Here is a 20921-nt window from a genome sequence, read left to right on the forward strand (position 1 = left end):
TTGGTGACACAGCGCTTCAGGGGGATAGCGCTTTTCAGGATTCACAGCGCTACGATATAGCAGGCAATTCACAGCAGAGATAGCGCTCGGCAGACAGTTCATTCCAGGTAGCGCTGCTGAAGGGCACCACAGAATATAGCGCTTCAGGCAGGAATCACGCCCAGGATTCTAGCGCTTCACAGACAGCAGGGTGCAGGGCTATAGCGCTTTGACCCACACGAGGTGGGGGCAAGACCAGCAGGTCTAATAACATTCAGTTCAGGGTGCTGCAGTTCAGGCAAATATAGCGCTTCAGAAGGCAGCAACCCCCTCCATTACTTCAGCGCTCTTCACAGGGTCAGCAAGGGCAGCGCTAGATATACAGGACAGGTGACACCCCAGTAGCAGGTTAGCAAGGGAGACCCCAGGTGACATCAGGAAACGCAGGGTCAGTACGGCGCCAATACCTGTTTGCTTCTTCAAAAGTCCTGTGATGATTTAATTTCTTCTTAGCGCTTTAGGTTTCTTGCGCCCTTGTAAATAGAGGCTTAGTTTCTTGTTGGCGTGATGTTTCTTGCGCCCTTGTAAATAGAAGCTTAGTTTCTTGTTGGCGTGATGTTCCTTACGCCCTTAGTTTTGTTGCTTGGTTTCTTGTTCCTTGAAGGGGGGAATAGTTTGGTGGCTGGTGTTCCAAGTTCTTCTCAGCCAATCCCTTCAAGTGGTCCCTGGGGGTTCCCTGCCGCGGGGTTAGGTCAGTGGGGGGGGTACAGGATGCCTCAATACTTGTAAAGCAGCACACTAGGCCCTGTCATTCCAGCATCATAAGACCCTGCCCTGACCCCCACTGCCTATCCTCCTGCGTAGGTACTTCCCCAGGTCTCCCCTTAGTCCCTCTGACAGGAAAGTTTACCTTCCTTTCCTTATACAGTGCCAGTTGACAGTTGGCAGTGGCAGTTGGTGTCACCTCACCTGTTCCAGGGGGTTCTAGGAGGTTCCACCATTCTACCTGTGGGCAGGCTGGCAGGCTAAGTTGATACATTGTTTGGAGGGTTCCAGCCAGGCCCTAGCCACTAGAATGCGCCCACTAAACCCCGCTGCAGCAGCAGTGGTCAGTGGCAGCCATGTTAGGGGTATAAGACACCTGCATCTTAACATCAGTTTCACAGTACACAGGGCTTTCCTCACTACACAAGGCCTATACATTGTTGTTACCATGAGGGCATTCTGATTTAAAAGGGAAATAAAAAGGCGAAAAATTTTGGGGAAAGGGCCAAGTCTCACACATCTCCCCCCCAGCCAAAAGCCAGGGTAGACAGATCATTCCCTTGATGGGCTTCCCTGCTTGGGGCGGAAAAAGGTGGACGCAGGCCCAATACCACCATGACATTCTCGCTAATCCAACCACCCCACAGGTGTTCCTAGTGGGATGCGGCCAGGACAGACCTCCAATCCAGATGTCTCTGGCCCTTACTCTCTCTCAGAGTGGGGGGCAGTCGCCCCAGGCCCGTGGTACCTTTTTCCACTCTCCTCCTCAACCTAGGGTCTAAACCCTTAAGTTGAATTGGTGACAGGGGCGAGACCTACCTCTCCCTGCACCCCCTCCCAGGGTTCCGCACCCTCCCACCTGGAGTAGTACCCCTGAGAGTCACAACCGGGGGAACTCTGAATACAGAGATTCCTCCCGCCAGGTCAGGCAACCCCTGAACCTGGCCACCCAACCCAGGATCTTTAACCCCGTGGCTGGACCGGTGCCAGAGGAGAGTCCTTCCTCCCTCTGCACCCCCTTCCAGGGTTCTGCACCCTCCTCCCCGGATAGGTACCCCTGGAAGTCACAACCGGGGGAACTCTGAATACAGAGATTCCTCCCGCCAGGTCAGGCAACCCCTGAACCTGGCCACCCAACCCAGGATCTTTAACCCCGTGGCTGGACCAGTGCCAGAGGAGAGTCCTTCCTCCCTCTGCACCCCCTTCCAGGGTTCCGCACCCTCCTCCCCGGATAGGTACCCCTGGAAGTCACACTGGTAGGGTCCATAGTTACTGGTACCCCACCCTCCAGGTCAGGCAATCCCTGCACCTGAAACCCCAGTCCAGGTTCTACACCCTGTGACTGGTCCAAACCCCGAACCTCGGGTACGCTGCCACCATTGGAAGCACCTGGTGCACATAATTCCCAGGCCTTCATTGCAAGGCTCACACTCTCCCTTTTCTGCTCTAACCTCTTTGACGACACACACCCCCTTCCAAGGTTCTCTGGTGTGCCCGCCTCCCTGGGTGTGACCTGCCCCTCCTGTCCCCATCCCCTCTCCCCTCTGGGTGGGCTCCTACCCGTGCCCCCAAAGTGGTACGGAGTTCCTTCTTCCCTCCGCCCAACAGGCACCCCCATCCCCTGACAAAACTCCAGTACGCCAGGTGAGGACTCAGATAATTCAGGAAAAAGGTTCTAGGATGTGGCGACAGAATGAGGTCCAACAGGCCCTGATACACTCACAGGCTAGACAGTGGAGGGGTCAATTCCTAAGGCTTGCACACACAATAATTGTGCAGCCCAATTGCTGTGCACCCTGTCCCAATGGAGGGTGCTGCATGGTCACAGGTCCTGGATCCCACCGCTCGACACCAATATGTTGGAACTGGGGTCACCAGTCCCCTAGGGTAGCATGGCACGAGCGGGTAGGCATCCGAAAGCACATGTGTTAAGCGATCATGCAGCACACACTCACACTGAGACAGAAACCTGGGCACGCAATAAATGACTCCACTCCAGAGCTTGTATAAAAACAAGTGATTTGTATTAAGATAAATAATCAGATAGATAGAGCAGGATCAGGGAAATCATAAATTCATTTAAAATACGTGTCTCAAAACTTGCGATCAATATTAGATGAATAAATATCCGTTCTGCAATAAATATTAAATATTGGATCAATAAATAGTTAAATACATTTTTAGTGGGACACAGGCCCGACCTACGCCTTGCTTCTTGGTCAGTACCTGAAAGGAATACATCTCAAAGTCATAAGAACAACACTGCATTAAGCATCAATATCCATTTCCTCAGGTAAACAAAGGGACAGTTCCATAACAGAAACATCTCCCCGCTGTAGGAATAAACAATTCGTTAAGTGTAGTTCAAACATTTCCTTAAATATGAAACATTTCATTTGCCACAAAAGTATGTGGACGTAACTCTCCTCCTGTAATAGGAATTAAACATTTCATTAAGAATAATTATTCCATATAACAAGGTTGGGCATCCCTTTGGGAGAACTTCTCATTGGGCCCAGCTAACCATTGCATTAGCCAGCACTAACCAGGAGAAAACATTGCAATCTAGGTAACCATCCCCTTGTGCAGGTTTAACTGTATCAGGGCTACACCAACATTCCATCAGGGAAGTAGAAATCCCTACATTGAGCAGGTGTAAGTAGATCTCTGTTATAGCAGGGGTATGAGACCCTTCCCTGGGCAGGAGTAAACATTGCCTCAAATGAGGTCAACACCTTTCATTAGGCATAAAGTATTTCTTTAGGCATCACACACCATCCTATTACCTGATGCCTGAACAGGCAGGGCCTTCCCCCTATTAATCAGGAGCTTACAGGTAAAACATTTCCTGCAATAGAGAATCAGTTTAGCAGAAGTAAAACACTTCACTGAGGGTAAAACATTTCATTAACCATTTCCTTAGGCAGGAATGAAACTCCTATGGCAGGAATAAAAACACGCCACTGCGGATAAAACATCTCATTAGGCAGTGTAACTATATCCTTATAGCATTAACGTTCCCCTACTCAGCAATCAACAGTTAACAACTCTTCAAGGCAGAGATAACCATTTTTAACAGGCAAGCCTGAGCTTAGAAGACTTGGTTTATGCATGTAAAGCCTTTTAGTAAATGTAAACATTTCTTTAAAGCAAGGAGCACCTCACTCCATAACTGTGGTCATGTGCTCCACCTTTCAACCAACATGAATAAATGTTTCATTAGTCAGCAGACACAGTTCATTATGCAGCTGTTGGCGTTTCCACCCCAGGCCAGGATCAACATTCTAATTCCTACATTAAGCAGGCATAAACCTCTCAGCACCCAAGAGTAATCCTGTAAATAAGTAGAGGTTATAACACTGGGGCAGGGGTGTAATAAAACTTCTATAGTTCAGAATAATCCTGGTTCCAAGCAGGAATAACCACTTCAAAACTCTTTCCCAATCATAGGTAACATCCCCCTAATCAGGAGTAAACATTACAGGGAAGGAATTAGGCATAGGCATTTCATTAAGTAACTTATAAATAGAACATTACTCATTGCTAGAGAGCAACATCTCATTAAGTAAGCACAGGCCTTGCTTTAGATTAGTAAAACATTTCTGTTAATTAAGGTGAACATTTCAATAAGCACTTCAGTAAAGCATTCTCAATGAGCATTTTACTATGCCTTGGACTCCCCTATGCAGGGCTAAGCCATCGCAGATGAACTCAGTATGTCTTTAGGCCTACGCCGGAACCAGGGCCCAAACAGTTCATGAATGGCAAGCCTGTCCTCAGGCATAAACAGTAACTTAATGGCCTCCACGTCACTAGAGGCACATAGGGGCCAACAGGTGGGCACTTAAGGTCAAAAATACAGCGTTTCTCTGGGGCCTACAAGAGAGCGGTTGGAGGCACAATTACAGCGCTTCTATGGGACATTCAAGAAAGCGCTTGGAGTGAAATTACAGCGCTTCCCTGGGCACTACCTCAGTTCCTCACATGACAGCGCTTGGCCACAGGCAATGCTGGGGACAGCGCTTCAGCAGGCAATCAGGTTTAGATAATAGCACCCTGCAGGTACAGCACTTCACAAGGCAGCAACCCCCCTCAGCACCTCAGCACTCTTCACAGGGACAGCAAAGGAGCGTTGGGGGAGCAGGGAGTCAGCGCTTCAGAAGGCAGCAACTTCTAGAGCCACCGAAGTTCTTGGTGACACAGCGCTTCAGGGGGATAGCGCTTTTCAGGATTCACAGCGCTACGATATAGCAGGCAATTCACAGCAGAGGTAGCGCTCGGCAGACAGTTCATTCCAGGTAGCGCTGCTGAAGGGCACCACAGAATATAGCGCTTCAGGCAGGAATCACGCCCAGGATTCTAGCGCTTCACAGACAGCAGGGTGCAGGGCTATAGCGCTTTGACCCACACGAGGTGGGGGCAAGACCAGCAGGTCTAATAACATTCAGTTCAGGGTGCTGCAGTTCAGGCAAATATAGCGCTTCAGAAGGCAGCAACCCCCTCCATTACTTCAGCGCTCTTCACAGGGTCAGCAAGGGCAGCGCTAGATATACAGGACAGGTGACACCCCAGTAGCAGGTTAGCAAGGGAGACCCCAGGTGACATCAGGAAACGCAGGGTCAGTACGGCGCCAATACCTGTTTGCTTCTTCAAAAGTCCTGTGATGATTTAATTTCTTCTTAGCGCTTTAGGTTTCTTGCGCCCTTGTAAATAGAGGCTTAGTTTCTTGTTGGCGTGATGTTTCTTGCGCCCTTGTAAATAGAAGCTTAGTTTCTTGTTGGCGTGATGTTCCTTACGCCCTTAGTTTTGTTGCTTGGTTTCTTGTTCCTTGAAGGGGGGAATAGTTTGGTGGCTGGTGTTCCAAGTTCTTCTCAGCCAATCCCTTCAAGTGGTCCCTGGGGGTTCCCTGCCGCGGGGTTAGGTCAGTGGGGGGGGTACAGGATGCCTCAATACTTGTAAAGCAGCACACTAGGCCCTGTCATTCCAGCATCATAAGACCCTGCCCTGACCCCCACTGCCTATCCTCCTGCGTAGGTACTTCCCCAGGTCTCCCCTTAGTCCCTCTGACAGGAAAGTTTACCTTCCTTTCCTTATACAGTGCCAGTTGACAGTTGGCAGTGGCAGTTGGTGTCACCTCACCTGTTCCAGGGGGTTCTAGGAGGTTCCACCATTCTACCTGTGGGCAGGCTGGCAGGCTAAGTTGATACATTGTTTGGAGGGTTCCAGCCAGGCCCTAGCCACTAGAATGCGCCCACTAAACCCCGCTGCAGCAGCAGTGGTCAGTGGCAGCCATGTTAGGGGTATAAGACACCTGCATCTTAACATCAGTTTCACAGTACACAGGGCTTTCCTCACTACACTAGGCCTATACATTGTTGTTACCATGAGGGCATTCTGATTTAAAAGGGAAATAAAAAGGCGAAAATTTTTGGGGAAAGGGCCAAGTCTCACACTCTGTATTTATGGAGACCCTTCCATGCTGGCTCAGGCCCATGTCATTGTACATTGAAAGTCACTGGTAGCCTTATGTATGACAGCAGGCGTGGTGTAACTCTGATTCACTGGAGACGACTTCTCCAAATTCTGTAATGAGCTTGTCTTTTCATACTTAATGTTAAATGGGGCATTTACAGATTGTTACCTTTCTCACTGGATACAAATGCAGTGTTAGCTATTTTAGCATGGGGGAAATTGTGGTCTTCTAAAATGGGTAGGAGCAGAGGTAATGTACAATGAAAGTGTGGGAGACAAAAATGTACCTCCTTTATAATGCTTTTTTTTTCATTGCAGGAGTAAAGATCCAAGTGCAGTCTCCGAGGGGGGACAGCCTACACATCCGCGAGTACCGTAGGGTGAAGGTGAGAGACGTCGCCTTGGGAATAAGTGGCCAGGTAAGCAGTTGAGCTGCTGAGGTACACAGAGTTCTGGTAGGGATTGTTGTTGTTGACCTGCTATCCCTAGGAAATGTCTGTCAACTACAACTACATTTTGGCCAGCGCCCCCGACTGCTGTTCTCCATCCTTGATCCAGTTCTGGTTTTCCTTCTATTCCTGTAAGATGTGGGAAATATGAATACATGCTGGGGAAACGTTTGTCTATTCAGTCAGGTGTTTACTGTTTGTAGTCACTGTTGCTGTGTCATGCTGTGCTGGAATTAAGCCTACAGTGAACAGAGCTGTGCTTCATAAGATAGTTGTCTGCTTTACTACTTGAACAGGCAATTATAGGAAAATGTTAATTCTTGCTGCTAAGCATTTATAGAGTTTATCAGGGAACTTTGCACCCAATTTGTAATTGATAACAGACTCCACTTCAGAACGAGAGCTGAAAGTTGGGATGTATGTGTGTTTAACGTGGAAGCCTTGCACTAAATGTGAAATGTTCAATCAATCCAGATTTCTATGTGGTATGTTACCTTTGGCTGTCACTGAACGGCTACCTCATGTCAGTGCAATTTTCTTTTGCTTGTGGATGCATGTACCCCGACCACTGGGGCCTTAAGAATCTGTCGCACTTGAGGCCCTTCATGCACCTTGTGGAGTGCACCATTAATCCAGGTTCACTTTGCAGCTTCCATGGTACATGCTCAGTTCATCCCTTCTCCAAATGCTGAAGTGTCTTACATGGCGGTATTATGGATGGCTGGAGGTCTGACCATCTGCTTTGCTCTGATCCACAGATTGAAGTGTCCGAATTCAGCCTGATGATGAAGGATGACCAGCTGGTGGAGTATGATATGGAGGTCCCAGACTCTGGAATTGAGCTGTATTGCACCCTGGCCCCAGACTGCGCATCGGGTTGGACCTGGAGAGTGAAGAATGGAAAGCTGGAAAGGAGACCACAGGGGTCCTGACACACCTGAACCTCCAACAGAAAAGACCCTCAGCCATCCTGCTTCTGTGCAGAATGTTTAGGAGGGCTTGGGAGACTTACGAAGAGTTGGATGTCTTAAAAGTGCCTTTGAGCCTCAATCCTTGAACTTATGAAGTTTGTCGTGATAACTGTCTCCTTGTTGTAGTGTCTCAGCTATCCAATTGACATATGTGCATGCAGCGATGCTAGTATTGTTGTGCCCTGTCACTGCTGTGTGTTGTCGACACCGTTCTTTGCCTTACACAGGTGTGGAATTGGAAGTTGAATGCCGATCTATGAATAAATGAGTGCACGAGAGTTGATGTAAATAAAATGAGCGGTATTCTACCGCTATAAACATGCACCGAATGTACATAGATAGGAAGTCCTAAATGGCATAATGGTTTATGAAGTACCTTCGTCTCTGCAGTGATTCCCTTGCCCCATTCTTTTCAGCTTGTTTGGGCCCAAAATGTTAATCTTCTGTTTATCCTCCTAAATGAATCGTTAGCCAGAGCCAGATCTCCCAAGAACATGCATTAAAAATACCTGTTGTTGGGTTACGAATGGTGGGGGCCTACAGTTATGAGATAGGGTTTCCAGGTTCCTTGGGTTGTCAGGAAATTGTCATAGTGCAAATAAGAGGTACATAAAAGTGATGGGAGGATTGCTTACATTGATTTCGTCCACTAGAAATTAGCTGGGCCATATTAGTATTAGAGTCCGATATTGTTTATGCCCATTATGGCACTAGATAGAAACCGGCCAAATGCAAATCAGCCTTTGTTGTGCTCCAATAGGAAAATCTAGCAGGAACTACCAGTCCATGTTTTTTCCAGCTGGGAACATAGACATCCCCAGGGACAAATTTTGTGACACGAGCAAATTATGCGATAAGAAAAGGCTAATTATGCAGCGTGATGCAGCTCATTTTTTAAAAATAATATTAATTATTTGTACTTTTTACACTTGTTTAATACTATCTAGGTATTAGGGGCACCTCATTAGTACTAGCTTAATACCCAAAATGTATCAATTAACAACAGAAAGGTGACCAGTCAACCTTTGCTTAAGACACTGCAATGTACAGTAACATGTGCTGCTGCAGTTCTAGTAACTGTTGAAACGTTTGAGCCAGAAACAAACATGTTTTTGTTAAAACCGGCAGATTATGCATCAAATGATGGATTATGCGGCAAATCTATAATTATGTGAAAATCGCTGTGGGCCGCACTATCTCGTAATTCAAGTGGCCCTGGGCGGTACAGCTTGATTTCTATAGCACAGTGAGCACTTGACCCATGTCCTTGCATACCAGTCACACTTATTGCCTTGCACTGAGGAAAACAGAAAGTAGATGGGTGAAATGCTTGAATGAATTGCAGCCACTGGTTATTACCATGGCAGCATATGTTTTCACTCTGCATCTCTTTTTTCCTCACTACTGTTATTTCTCCCAGAATCTATTTTTAGAAGTAGGTTACATTTAAGAGTTCTTTCCCACTGTCTGGCTCCTTCTCTCCGCTTGGAGCAGGTATTCTATTCTCTCACTCAACAAAATTGTTCTCTTTCTCTTGCTTCCTCTCTAAATCTGGTTCTCTTACTGCCCGATATGTTTTAAAAGGAAATAAATATGTTCGAGGCATGTGGGCTGCTAAATTCATATCTTAGCATTAGATCGCCGCCTAGTGTTGGGCTCGGATGATTGCACATTGTTGTCCTGGAAGAGTCTTCGAAGTATCCTGAGATAGGTGGCTCCTCCCCTGGACTACAGTGCGCATGGGCATCGGCTCCATCCCCAGATTGTTTTTTTCCGCCATTGGGTTCGGATGTGGTCTCGACGTCTTACTGTCGGAACCAAGTAAAACTATCTTTTACCGGCCAAAAGGCCTCGATTTTCTTGCGTCGGTATTGTCTGCGCTCGGTCTCGAGTCTTCCGTCTCTTGAAGCCGGAATAAGCGGAGTTTTCTTCGCTTTCTAAACTTTGAGGCCTTCTCATCGCGACACGACAGCAAGCCTTTACGGACATGGAGCGGAGCCCGTTCAAGTACTGCCCGCTCTGTGGGTCCAAGTACCCACACATCGATCTACACCCTGTGTGTAACAAGTGCCTTTCACCGGACCACGACGACGGCAAGTGCAAGGCCTGTGCACAGTTCCGCTCCAAGAAAACTCTCAAGCTTCGGCGCGCGGTGCGCTTGGAAGCTAGGCAAGCGGCCCCAGATCCGGAGAACATCTTCGGCGACCAGGAAGAAGAGGTCCAGGGTCACCTTCTACAAATCTCCCCGTCACAGACGGAGGTCGAGGCGGATCCGGGAGACGACGACGGAGTCGCGGGTCAGGTCCTCGAATACGTCGAAGAGGTAGGAGACGACGATGAGATTTATGGGGCCGCGGCGGACAGCTCTGCGGACGAGCTCTGCCCCGAAAGTTTCGAGGATACCGACCGGGACACGGGATCGCCTGTCGGCCTTACCCTGGACCCGTTGCCGCAAGCCACAGCCCCGCCTTCGGGCCCGGCTACGGACTCACTTGCTGGGCGCGATGTTTCGAAACCGAAACTGAAACCGTCGGGGTCGTCAACACCTAAAATGGCCGACCCGAAATCGAAACTGAAACCAAAGGACTCGAGTGTCCCTAAGATGGCTGCCGTGCCTGTGAAGAAGTCGGTGCCCGTCACCCCGTCGGCTCCGTCGACCTCCGGTCCGCAGAAGCCGAGGAAGTCTGTCGATTCCGATGCTCCGAAATCGAAGCCGACGCCCGAGGTAGGGGCCCCCAAGAAAGATGGTCGGCACGGATCAGCGGCTCCGACGCCGTCCAAGCCCGCCAAGGTCGGCTCCAAAGAGGCTACGCCCAAGAAGTCTGCGCCCTGGCCTCAAGATTCGGAGGAGCCGAAGAAGGTTTCCGCGCCCAAACCGCACAAGGCCCGCGAGGACGTCGGATCCGAGGGACCGCTCAAAGCGTCCTTGTCGGCGACGAAACCCACTGGCAGTGTACCGTCCCCCATTGCGGAGTCACTGCAGAGAATCAGGGAGAAAGCCTTTGCTCCATCGGCTCCGATGCCATCACCGCAGCCGCAAAAGGACGCTCCGGCTAAGCCTTCTGGGAAACTCCTTTTTCTCTTGCCACCTAAGGAGGCGCCGAAAGCGTTTTCGACGAAATCGGCTCCGAAACAGGGTTCCTCGCTGCCTGACCCTCTTCCACGTCGTGTACTCGAATCGGAAGACGATTCAGAGCATTTCATCGATGCTGCCACTGGCAAGCTGACACTCTATAAACGGAAGATCACTTCGGAGCCGGTGGACCCCTACGTCATCCCGTTGAAGAAGAAGAGGGTGCCCCTTGACGCCTTAGGCCTCACGGAACCGATTCAGCCTCCTCCTAGACGGAGCCCTACTCCCTCCCCAGAACACTCTGTGGGTGAGGAAGATGATGAGGATGAACAGTACAATTTCCCCATCGATGAACCTGATGTCCAACCAGATTCATACGACGACACTGGTGACCAGCACACCCAAGGTGCGGGCCAAGACCCGCAGACCTTTAATCCACGTGCATCCCCGACTGAGGACTCAGCAGGATTTCATGCACTAATTGAACGGGCGGCGGCCAATCATGATGTGGACATGCATGCCGACCCGGTTGAGGAAGACTTCCTTTTTGACACCTTTGCCATATCTGAAAGGACAGTAAAGACACTTCCTATGCTGAAAGGTGTTCTCAAACATGCTGGAGACATTTTTAAGGAGCCTACGAGGGCTAGAGTGGTCAACCCTCGCATTGAAAAGAAGTACAGGCCTGCTCCTGCGGACCCCGTCTACATCCGGGGACAATTGCCACTGGACTCTCTTGTGGTTGCCAATGCCAGGAAACGTGCCAACTCCCAGACAACGGGTGAAGCTCCTCCCCCGGATAAAGAGTCCAAAGTGCTTGAGGCAGGAGGCAAAAGAGTGGCTGCACAGGCGGCAAACTTTTGGCGCATCGCAAATACACAGGCGCTCCTGGCGCGTTATGATAGGGCGCACTACGACACCCTAGAACAGATTATACAACACCTGCCCCCACAGTTCCAAGAAGGCACCAAGATGCTTATTGAGGAAGGAAAGCTAATATCAAACGCAGCCATCAAGTGTGCACTTGACGCTGCGGACACAGCTGCTAGGGCTATCAACACTAGCGTTATGCTGAGAAGACAAGCCTGGCTCCGCATCTCAGGGTTCAAGCAGGATATTCAGACAACAATCCTGAATCAGCCAGTCAATCCTGATAGTCTGTTTGGTCCGGATGTTGACACCACCCTAGAGAAGATAAAGAAGGACACGGAAACTGCTAAGTCTATGGGGGCCCTGCAGTCCCAACAGTTTCGTGGCAGCAATTTTCGTCGCTCAGGTGCACGTGGAGTCACCAGAGGACAGATGGGTCAACAATCCCAATTCTCCAAAGGTGGGGCGCAATCCTCGTTCACTAAGCAGAACAAGGGAGGTTATAGGAATAACAGCAACAGAGGTCGCGGCAGGGGAAACAACAGCTCCCGCACCTCGACTCCAAGCAAACAGTGACTTTCTGTCACTGCCCCCCGACCACCTAACACCTGTCGGGGGGAGACTGCAGCAGTTCCTGCCCGTCTGGAGAAACATCACCACAGACAGGTGGGTGCGTCAACTGATCCAACATGGTTATTGCCTAGAGCTGAAATCCACTCCACCCAACATCCCACCGAGGCAAAGGCCTATGTCCGCAGAGCATTTGCACTTATTGCAGCAGGAAGTAGTGGCGATGCTGCAAAAAGGCGCAATCGAGCTCGTGCCGGTGGGGGAGGAAGGCACAGGGGTATACTCCCTGTACTTCCTTATTCCAAAGAAGGACGGTTCTCTCAGGCCCATTCTCGATCTACGTCCCCTCAACCTGTACATACTGTCAGAGCATTTCCATATGCTTACACTGCAGCAGATTCTTCCCTTGCTAAACCAGGGAGACTTCTTAGCGACCTTAGATCTCAAGGATGCTTATTTCCACATTCCACTACACCCGTCACACAGGAAATACCTAAGATTCACTATTCAAGGCAGGCACTACCAGTTCAAGGTCCTACCCTTCGGAGTCACTACGGCCCCGAGGGTGTTCACCAAGTGTCTAGCGACAGTGGCGGCGCACCTCAGGAGGCAGAATATCCATGTCTACCCCTACCTAGACGACTGGCTCGTACAAGCCAAGTCAGAGCAACAGTGCGCCGCAGACATGTCGACTACAATTCACCTTCTTCACGATCTGGGTTTCTCCCTAAATTACCCAAAATCCCATCTTCAGCCGGCACATGTCCGGCAGTTCCTGGGTGCTACGATCAACTCCCTGACAGCCATGGCTCAGCCAAACCAAGTCAGAATCGACAGCATTCAGTCACTGATCCGACGATTCCGACCGAGACACTCCCTGCCAGCGAGAGTGTTCATGCAGTTGATCGGCATGATGGCCTCCTGCATCTTCATAGTCCCTCACGCACGGTTACATATGCGCCCGCTCCAGGAGTGCTTAGCAAATCAGTGGACACAGGCTCGTGGGCAATTGACAGACCTAGTGTTGGTTACCAGTCGGGCATACGACTCTCTGCATTGGTGGACTCCACACAACCTTTGCAAGGGCCGACTGTTCCAAGAGCCCGTGCCACAGATTGTCCTGACGACGGACGCATCCCTCCAGGGATGGGGAGCACATGTGCTCACTTACACGGTGCAGGGACTATGGACGACGCAGCAACAGAAGATGCACATCAACTATCTGGAACTGATGGCAATCTTCATGGCGCTCAAATCCTTCATTGTACATCTGAGCAACAAGGTCGTGCTAGTCCGGACGGACAACATGACCGCGATGTACTACATTCAGAAACAGGGGGGCACCCACTCGCCACAGCTGTCTCATCTAGCTCAGAGCATGTGGAAGTGGGCCATTCAGAGGAACATTTTCCTCATGGCAGAACACCTCCCGGGCAAGGACAATCAGATGGCGGATCTGCTCAGCAGATACAGCCATCAGATGCACGAGTGGGAGATACACTCTTCTGTTCTCCACCCGTACTTCCAGCAGTGGGGTCATCCGGAGATAGACCTGTTCGCAACAAAGGAGAACGCAAAATGCCGACTCTTTGCCGCCAGGTTCCCTCACCCACAGTCGCAGGGGAATGCGATATGGATGAACTGGTCAGGCAAATTTGCATACGCTTTTCCGCCAGCCCCTCTAATACCGCTGGTCGCAAGAAAGCTAAGGCAGCACTCCATGACTCTCGTCCTGGTTGCTCCAACGTGGGCACGTCAGGCTTGGTACACCACGTTCCTCGAACTCTCAGTGGTGCCGCATCAAAGACTGCGCCTCACACCCAGTCTTTTGACGCAGAACCATGGAGACATTCAGCATCCAGATCCACGACAGCTCAACCTGGCGATCTGGCTCCTGAAGTCCTAGAGTTTGGATACCTTAACCTACCTCCAGAATGCATGAGTATCATCAAGGAGGCGAGGAAACCTACTACTAGAGCATGCTATGCTGCTAAGTGGAAGCGTTTTGTCATCTATTGTACGTCCAATGACATCAACCCGCTAGATGCATCTATTCCCAACATCATCTGCTATCTGTTACATCTCTACAAGTGCAATCTGGCGTACACTTCCATTAGGATACATCTCTCAGCCATAGCGGCTTATCTTCAGAACAGGCAGCACCTCTCTGTCTTCAGAGTGCCCGCCATTAAAGCCTTCCTTGAAGGTCTGAAGAGAGTCATTCCCCCAAGAACTCCACCAGCTCCGGTGTGGAACCTCAACGTCGTTCTCACCAGACTGATGGGGCCACCATTTGAGCCACTGCACTCGTGTGAGCTCCAATTCCTTACGTGGAAAGTGGCCTTTCTGATAGCTATTACGTCTCTGAGGCGTGTCAGTGAGTTGCAAGCGCTCACCATACAAGAGCCGTTCATTCAAATTCACCCAAATAGGGTAGTGCTACGCACTAACCCTAAATTCCTCCCTAAGGTGGTGTCACAGTTTCATCTTAACCAAACTATCGACTTACCAGCATTCTTTCAAAACCCGCAAACGGTGGCGGAAAGAATGCTCCATACCTTAGATGTACGGAGGGCGTTGATGTACTACATAGACAGGACACAACCCTTTAGAAAAACAAAACAACTCTTTGTTGCCTTCGCACCACAACACAAAGGCAACCCGATTTCCAAAGCAGGCATAGCCAGATGGATTGTTAAGTGCATCCAGATATGTTATCAAAAAGCCAAGCGCACTTTAACAGTACCCCCCAGAGCACACTCCACACGCAAACTGGGGGCATCCATGGCTTTCCTAGGGAACATTCCTTTAGAGGATATTTGCAGAGCAGCCACGTGGGTCACACCACATACCTTCACAAAACACTATTGTGTTGATGTGCATTCCAAGCAGCAAGCAGCTGTAGGACAGGCTGTTCTCAAGACACTTTTTCAGGTTTCTGCAGCTGGCACGGGCAACCGCCGCTGATGGAGGGACTGCTATGTATTCTATGCTAAGATATGAATTTAGCAGCCCACATGCCTCGAACTGAATATGCTACTTACCAGTATGCATCTGTTCTTGGCATGTAGGGCTGCTAACATTCATATCGCCCGCCCTCCTCCCCGGTGCCTGTCGCAGCTGCAGATATACTATTGTATTTATTTCATTAGCATGGACATCCTTTACACTTTCACTCCATCTCCTGCCACAATGGCGAAAAACAATCTGGGGATGGAGCCGATGCCCATGCGCACTGTAGTCCAGGGGAGGAGCCACCTATCTCAGGATACTTCGAAGACTCTTCCAGGACAACAATGTGCAATCATCCGAGCCCAACACTAGGCGGCGATCTAATGCTAAGATATGAATGTTAGCAGCCCTACATGCCAAGAACAGATGCATACTGGTAAGTAGCATATTCAATTTTGTCAATATTGAGCATCGTAATAATCTGTTATTACTCTTGATACTAGTTTTTCACCAGGTCTTTGGGAAAGCATTAGTCCACAGCCTCAGCTCTTTGCCTGTTTCCACTTTTGCTCTTTCAGGGTTGGCTTTTAATGACCAAAGGTACACAATAAAGATCTTCAGCCTGGCTCTTTCTGTTGTTAATCTCCCGTTCCACAGGCGGAGACCCAATACTTTGCTACTATCAAGAGGCTCACTACATGAGCATGAACGATGCCAGTCTGAGCACTATGTGGTTACATCTCCTGCATCCACCAGAGGCTGTAGAGGTGTTTGTGGCAGCCAGAAAGCTGTAAATTAAAACAGTCACACCAAAAGATACTACAAATCACGTCATTAATTGACCTAATGGTGCACCTTTGAAATGATGATGTCTTTATGCAGCACTGCATGACCAGCTGAGCTGCTGACCTCACATTTATTTATTTATTTATTTATTCAAAGTTTTATATAGCGCGAACAGGATCCTTACAGATATCAGAGCGCTTCACAAAGACAGTGTAGGGGCAGTAGGAGTCAACAGATACTGGGAACAGTATAAAAGTCAATAACATGGTGATAACATGGGTAAAGCAACAATAACACGGTGACAATAACAATAACAATAAGATGGTAATAACATGGATAATAAAAAGCATACATAAAACCAATCCATATACAATCAGGTAGGGAAGTAATATAGGACAGTACAAGTCATTGATCCCAATACAGAGGTGTTCAGGTGGATCAGTAAACCAACGTGTATCATATCTTGGTCGATAGTAAGAGAGTAGCGTAGTAGTGCCACTCTACAGGTAAAGTGTAGTGCCAAGGGATAGGGTGGGCAGTGATACAATGCGGAGTCTCTGAACCAACATCTATGGCGATCAGGAGATCTTGGCCAGAAGGATGGTTTTCACCTCTTTCTTGAAGAGTGCCGTGGAGGAGATCACCTGGTTTCAGGCGGGAGCGCATTCCAGATCCTGGGTGCCATTCCTGAGAAGGAGCGCTTGTAAGTTTTCGCTTTCCGGAATCTACGAGGTTTCAGGAGTAGATTTTTTGTGCTCCTATTGGTTCTCGAGCCTCCTGATATAGACAGCTTTTGAGCGAGGTAGTTGGGTGCCTTGTGGTGCACGGCCGCGTGTGTCATAACTGCAATTTTTAGCTGTATTCTGGCTTCAAAAGGCAGCCATTTTAGAGACTTTAAGTCTGGGGATATGTGGGAATGCTTTCTAGAGCCAGTAATGAGTCTCGCGGCAGCGTTCAGGGAGGCTCTTAAGGGTGCTGTTGTGGATAGCGGGAGACCGCTGAGGGCCGCAATTCCGTAGTCAATTCGAGGGATGACTAAAGCTTGTACAGCAGTTTGGAAGTCTTTGGCCGGGAGGAAGGGTTTAATTTTCCTCAGTGTGTTAATTTGGAAATTGGCTGCTTTAGTGGCTTTGCTGACGTGCTGCTGCATGTTGAGCTTGGCGTCGAGTGTGATGCCTAGGGATTTCGCCGAGTCCACGATGGTAGGTTGGACATTGAGTGCTGTTAGGTTGTTGAGCCAGGTTTGGGTGGAGGACGTTTTCGCCGGGGGTGAGATGAGTAGGAACTCAGTTTTCAGCGCGTTTAGTTTGAGGTGATTATTGGCCAGCCAAGATTGGGTGTTAATAAGCGTGGAATTCAGATGTTTGATATCTTCCGGGGATTGTAACTTTAGATAGAGTTGTGTGTCGTCGGCGTACATATGGAATTGAACATTGGATGCTTGAAGCAAGGTGGCGAGCGGTTCCATAACGAGGTTGAACAGTGTAGGGGAGAGGGTGGATCCTTGTGGCACACCTAGATCTGCAGGCATAGGTGTAGATAGCACATTGTCGATCTTGAACCTCTGAGACCGATTGTGAAGGAAGGACGAAAACCACTTGAGAACAGTTCCCGATAGCCCCATTCGAGTATTTAGCAGCTCCAGCAAGTTCTCATGTTTGACCGTGTCAAATGCTGACGAGAGGTCAAGAAGGATGAGGAGGCAGGACTCATTGCGATCCAGAATTTGGAGGGCGTCATCAATTATGTGTGTCATAGCTGTTTCCGTGCTATGTTTCGCTCTGAAACCTGATTGATGAGGGTTGAGGAGGTCAAATTGATCAATGTGTTTTGTTAGTTGGAGTTGGACACATTTCTCCAGCAGTTTGGCCAGGGTGGGGATATTGGTGATGGGCCGATAGTTGTTTAGGTCAGACGGATCAGCAGTAGGTTTCTTGAGTATAGGCGTGACTTGCCCCACCTTAAGGGAGTCTGGAATGTGGCCTTGCTGCAAAGAGCTGTTGATGATCTTGGTCCAGAGAGGGAGGAGCAAGGGGGTAAAGTCTTTTACAGCATTAGCAGGTAGAGGGTCTGTGAGGTGATTAGAGGGCTTCAAGGTGCAGAGCAGTTTGTGTATTGCTTCTTCCGAATAGGTATCGAAGTACTGCCAGGATGCCTTGTTTTTAGGTTGAGTGTCTGCCATTCTGGTGTGGTTGGGGTATCGGCTTACATCCATGATGAGGTCATTTCTTATGTTGTCAGTCTTTAGTTTAAAGAAAGCAGAGAAGGCTTCACAGTGTGGGGTGCCATTTGTTGTGCTGTTTGATTGTGTGGGTTGTGCCTTTGTTTGGGTCTGGATTAGCTCGAACAGTTTTCTTGGCCTGTTCTTCGCTTGGTCCAACTGGCGGCTGAAGAAGTCCGACTTTGTGCGCTTTATATTCCTAAAGTAGACATTTCTCTTGTTCTTAAGCTTTTTGAGATGCAGTGCTGAAGGGTCCGATCTCCAGGTGCGCTCTGCCATTCGCATATTACGCCTCTCATCATTGAGTCTGTCATCATACCAGGGGTTAGAGATTTTGGTGGAGACTCTCTTCAGTTGCAAAGGGGCGACTTCATTGACTATTGTATTCATAGAGTCAAGGTAGTGGTCAGTTAGTGATTGAACATCTGAGGCACCTGAAGGAGGAGGTTGCCGATGTGGGGTGGTAGGGTTGAGGGGTTAAGATTCTTCAGATCCCTTTTCCATATTTTGGATTTGATTGGTTGAGTAGGGTTAGGTTTAACTTTTTCGTTGATAAAGAAGGTGATAATGTGGTGATCTGACCAATCACAGGGTAGAATCGCCTCCAGTTGAATAGCGTTCTCTTTGGCAATGATGAGATCGAGAATCGCGCCTTTGTCGTGTGTTGGTTTATCGCATAATTGGCTGAGGTCAAGCGCATTGAGGAACGATTTGAGGCTATTCACCACGGTGTCTTTCTGATCGTTCCAGTGGAGATTGAAGTCCCCCAGGTAGACTTGAGTGGTCTGCCGACCGGCATTGGAAGTGATCATGTCCATGAGTTGTTGGGAGAATATGAGATTGTCACCAGGCGGGTTGTACATACTACATTGTAGTGGGCACCTTGTTGAATCTTTCTCAAGGGGTTACTCAATGAAGGGGAATGAGCCACAGATATGACTGATAATAGTAACCTTCACTAAGAATTGGCAGAAGGTCTGTGCGCTCTTATTTCTAAATACCATTGCCATGTACCTTTGCTCAAAATCTGCAAACTCTTAATTGCCATTGGCAATAGTTATAAACAGTAAAATATGTCCACTGATGGCGCTGTCCTTATTGTTCTGCCCCTGAAATAGTCCCGCTGTTGGTCCTAATGTCCCCTAAGTGTTTTATTTTCTTTGCACTTTCTTTCACATAAGCTGCGTTCCGAAATTTGCAGATATGTGCTATTGCACACCTGTTTGATGTCTGGTGCAAGTCACTTGTCCAGCTTGTTTATTCTTTACTCTTTATAATAAAAACAAATTACAAATGCCACAATTCACCGAAAAAAAGAAGACTTGGTAGTTACTTGTTCAACGTGGGTTCATTCTTAAAATACATAAAACTGTCCGGCCACTGCGTAATCTGTGTAAAAATGAATGCAAGTGCCTCTAAGTTATGATGCTGTAAAATTAATATAGGGGCTGAGTCCTCGCAAACACCTACTTGGTGGAAGTACTGGTTATAAAACAAACCAGATCATGGTTGTAGAATCGTGGGGTGCTTATGGGCCTGAGAACACTTCTTGTGGCTTGACACTGACGCCCCTGTGTCTTTTCTGGTGGTTCTAGAGCAGTACATGCCTGCTTGCATTCTAAGGCGAGTTTTACAAGCAGTACATGAACCCATTCTTGACTTACCAGCCTGCTTATTTGCATATGGGAAAGGCCTTGGGTCTCCATGGTCTACCCGTCTAGTTTGTCCAAAGAAGCTCCTGATATACTGTGTCTCTGCTTTCATCCTGGTCTTTTACGTGGCTTTGCTTGTTTTGTGACTGTTGTAGAGGACACTGTTTAATCTCATCTATTTTTCCTGTATTTTAAGTTCTTAAGTCTCTACACATTTTGATTTTTGACTTGATTGTAAAAAAGCCTATGTGTCCGTTACCAAAATGTGCTTTTATCAAAAATTTAATAAACTAATAAAATGGAAATCCACTTTATTTGAGCACACTTTTGTTAGTCTGCAGAAAGACTTTCCAAACAAAATTAAAGGTGTGTGTGCTTCGTTACAACCATAAACCCCATGTTTGTGGCATGTTTAGCTGTAGATACTCATTCTGTGCATACTCCCACCATTTATTGTTAGGTTCGGACGTGTGCAACTTATTTGGTTTTTTTTTAAGTAGTCTTCAAGTTACAAGGTATGGTGACTCCATCTATTACTGGTAATGCATATCAATCAACTCTGATCTGTACAGCGCAGCTAATCACCCGGGAGGGTATAAGGCACTGGGATCAGTCGAAAATAATAGAAGGAAAAAACAAGAAGAAAGCAATGAAAAGGAGTGGAAGCAAGGAGAAAGCAGTGAAAACAAGGGAAAAGCGAGGTAAAGGCACAAAAAATGGGGAAAAGCAAGGAGAAAGCAGTGAAACTGAGGGAAAAGCAAGGAGAAAGCACTTAAGAATCGGGGAAAAGGAAGTAGAAGACAGGAGCAAGAGAGATGCAGCAGCACCGGGAGAGCTGGGTCAGGGACTTGCTCAATGGGGTCTTGCTGCAGCCTCTATTAAATAAGTCCTGGGAGAAGGAAGGGGCGCATGTAGGTGGTGGGCGAGGCTAGGAAATAGGTAGTTGCAATGAGGAAAAAACAAGGAGAAAGCAGTATAAAGAGAAAAGAAAGGAGAAAGCTGTGAAAACGAGGAAAAACTTAGAAGGCACTCAAAAACCGGGGGGAAAACAAGAAGAAAGCAGAGAGAACGAGGGTAAAGCAGTGAGAAGGCTCTTAACAACGGGTGGTGGGGCAAGGAGAAAGCAGTGAAACGGAGGGAAATGCAAGCAGAAATCACTTA

The 20921-nt window shown here is 48.4% G+C and overlaps 1 protein-coding gene across 2 annotated transcripts in view; it reads left to right on the top strand.

Annotated features, from left to right (window-relative positions):
• The window catches only part of MAP3K14 (mitogen-activated protein kinase kinase kinase 14), a 114948-nt gene extending 94879 nt beyond the window's left edge, over positions 1-20069 (top strand). Inside the window, exons 15-17 of one of the 2 annotated variants that reach the window (XR_013594973.1) lie at positions 6535-6635; positions 7424-9231; positions 15546-20069. Coding sequence is in view for 1 of the 2 variants with exons in the window: in XM_078645113.1 (XP_078501239.1) it covers positions 6535-6635; positions 7424-7597 (275 nt within the window). In the remaining variant the exon portion in view is untranslated. Of the gene's footprint in view, positions 1-6534; positions 6636-7423; positions 9232-15545 lie in introns of those variants that run through there. The other variant, XM_078645113.1, reaches the window with a different exon arrangement.
• The last annotated feature ends 852 nt before the right edge of the window (positions 20070-20921 follow it).

This window comes from Lissotriton helveticus, chromosome 5_1 (assembly GCF_964261635.1).
Source record: "Lissotriton helveticus chromosome 5_1, aLisHel1.1, whole genome shotgun sequence".
NCBI lineage: Eukaryota > Metazoa > Chordata > Amphibia > Caudata > Salamandridae > Lissotriton > Lissotriton helveticus.